The sequence below is a fragment of the Salvia splendens genome, chromosome 8, assembly GCF_004379255.2.
Source record: "Salvia splendens isolate huo1 chromosome 8, SspV2, whole genome shotgun sequence".
NCBI classification, from domain to species: Eukaryota; Viridiplantae; Streptophyta; class Magnoliopsida; order Lamiales; family Lamiaceae; genus Salvia; species Salvia splendens.
In genome coordinates, this window is record NC_056039.1 from 6,636,575 (window position 1) to 6,639,088 (window position 2,514).

The 2,514-nt window shown below is 45.9% G+C and overlaps 1 protein-coding gene across 1 annotated transcript; it reads left to right on the forward strand.

Moving 5' to 3' along the window:
* The first annotated feature begins 629 nt into the window (after positions 1–629).
* On the forward strand, positions 630–2,152 carry LOC121743331 (WRKY transcription factor 23-like). The gene is made up of 3 exons (XM_042136614.1): positions 630–1,221; positions 1,319–1,462; positions 1,567–2,152. Exons 1-3 carry the CDS (start codon positions 902–904, stop codon positions 1,919–1,921), a joined length of 819 nt encoding a protein of 272 aa, XP_041992548.1. The 5' UTR covers positions 630–901; the 3' UTR covers positions 1,922–2,152.
* The last annotated feature ends 362 nt before the right edge of the window (positions 2,153–2,514 follow it).

A 2,514-nucleotide genomic window follows, 5' to 3' on the forward strand; every position in this document is an offset into this window, starting at 1 on the left:
CTCAATCCGAGTGATGAGCCTCTTGTAGACGTTCCTGACGTACGAGTCAGTTTCCCCTGCGAAGCATATCCGCCAGAACCCGATGGCTGCGAAGGATAGGCCGAGGGGTTTGATGGATTGCTGCCATATCCCGATTCTTGAGAGTCGGGTGATTCGTCGTCGCCTCGGTGCATTTTTTAGAGAGTGGTTGTGTAGATAGTGAGTGAATGAATTTTGTGAAATGGTGAAAAATAGGTGGTGGGGAGTGGTATTTATAGAGGAAAAAAAATCGTGACCGCATGCGCCGCGGCGGATGTCCGCACTATATTCGCCGCGCCTATAGGCACGGCTATGTCCCCCCCCGCCGGGTCCTCGCCCCTCACCCGGCGATCACACGTCCGCCCCCGGGGCGGACAACCTCGCCACTATAGTCCGCCCGCCGACCTCCCACCCACGCGGCTATAGCCGCGTCCACTCCATAGTGGACACTCTGAGTACTCCTTCTACATATGTAGTCAATACTTTCTAAATCTAGTCATCTTATTAAATCAAATTTTGATTTGCCACTTATGCTTTCTCACATTAAAGGTGGCCACTGCCGCTAAAACTTGTTCAAGAAATAAATTTGGAGACTGAAACTTGTTCGCTACACACTATATGGTGGGAAAAGGGAAAGTTTATTTCCTTTGTCAGTCTATCGCGTTCACACCATAACCGGCTTACCGGTCAAAACTGCAGTTTGAATGTCCCCATTTATTGCTGCTGCTGCTGCCTTCTCTGCAACCGGCTACTCCCGGTCAACCTTTCTCTCCAAGCCTCCCCTCACATATATCCCTACCTCCACTCTCTCTCCAAAACAAAAAATCCTCTCATTTTCTCTCTCTCTATAAAGTGTTGCAAGAGAAGAAAGGCATAGAAGAAGATGGAAGATCCGTTCCCGTCGTTCTGGGATCACTACGCATCGAGCGGCTGTACGTTTGCGGAGATGCTGGACTGCGCCGATGAGAAGAGCAACTCATTAGGCTTCATGGAGCTGCTCAATATGCATGATTCCGCTGCTTTTCAAGAGGAGGACCATCCCAATCCGAATTCCAAGCTGCAGGAGTCGTTGAATGCGCCGCAAACGCCCAATTGCTCCTCCATTTCGTCCGAATCTAGCGACCGCGGGCTGATTAACAAGGAGGAGGAAGACGCAGACGAAGAAGAAGATGACAATGACCACAAAAAGAAGACTAGCAAACAGTGAGTACTCTCTCTCTCTCTCTATATATATATATATAATTTCTCTCACTAGAAGTGTAGTGCGTGTTAATTTTTTGTAATGACTTTGTTTTTTTAGGTTGAAGGCGAAGAAGACGAACCAGAAGAAGAAGAGAGAGCAGAGATTTGCTTTCATGACTAAAAGCGAGGTCGATCACTTGGAAGACGGATACAGATGGCGAAAATACGGCCAAAAAGCTGTCAAAAACAGCCCTTTTCCTAGGTACTATAATTATTTGCTTTCCTTAAACCTTCAATCTTATTCTTATGTGTTTTTATTGCAGCTTTTTTGATCAAACGATGTCTATCTTGTTGTCGTCTTTGCAGGAGCTACTACAGATGCACGAACCCGACGTGCAATGTGAAGAAGAGGGTGGAGAGATCCTGCACCGACCCCACCATTGTCGTGACCACATACGAGGGCCAGCACACGCATCCCAGCCCCCAGTCGCAGCGCCTTCTCGCTCCGCCTCCCCATCCTGGATTCTCCGCCGCCCAGCCAAACATCCAACACCAATTGATAAACTACTCGCTTCTTGCAAACGGCTACATGGGCGGCGGAGGAGGAGGAGCGAAGCAGCTGAGCTTCAGCTCACAGCCGCCGGCTTTAATGGCGAACAATGGTCTTCTTCAAGACATTGTGCCATGGCCCGCGGCTAAGAGAGAAGAAGAAGAACACTGATCTAACAAAAAAAAAGGTTCTCCTTTTTTGTTGTAGTATTGGTAGATCAAAGTGACATTTTGATGATCCATTGCTTACTAGTTCTATGTGATTTCAGAAAACCCTAATGGTGGAGTCCATTTTCTTATCATCATGATAATGTAGATTATTGTAGCCTATAAGGTATAGTATATACATCTATTTTCTCTTTCATTTTTACATTGGAATAAAATCATATTATTGTGAAAAAAATACGGTGAGGATTTGGTAAAGTGGAGAATATTGGGGAGGGGTGGTGGGAATGGCACAAAAAAGGGAATTGACTAATTAATTGACGGCCGACGTAGGTGTTGGGTGATCAATGCTTTTGAGATTTTGTGGTTGAATTCAATGAATATAGGGAATTATTGAGGCGTGGTAACTTGTAGTGATGAAACACGTTAACATAAAACCCAAGTGAGAAACGGATTTTGGAACAAGACAGCGGTCGGTGCTCGATGCCTCCTTAAATCCCATCCCCATGTAGCTATGACTCTGAGTGGGAGAGGCATTCTTTCCCCACAAATAACACTAATGTCGATGCTAGATATATATGTTTATGTATGTATAAATTA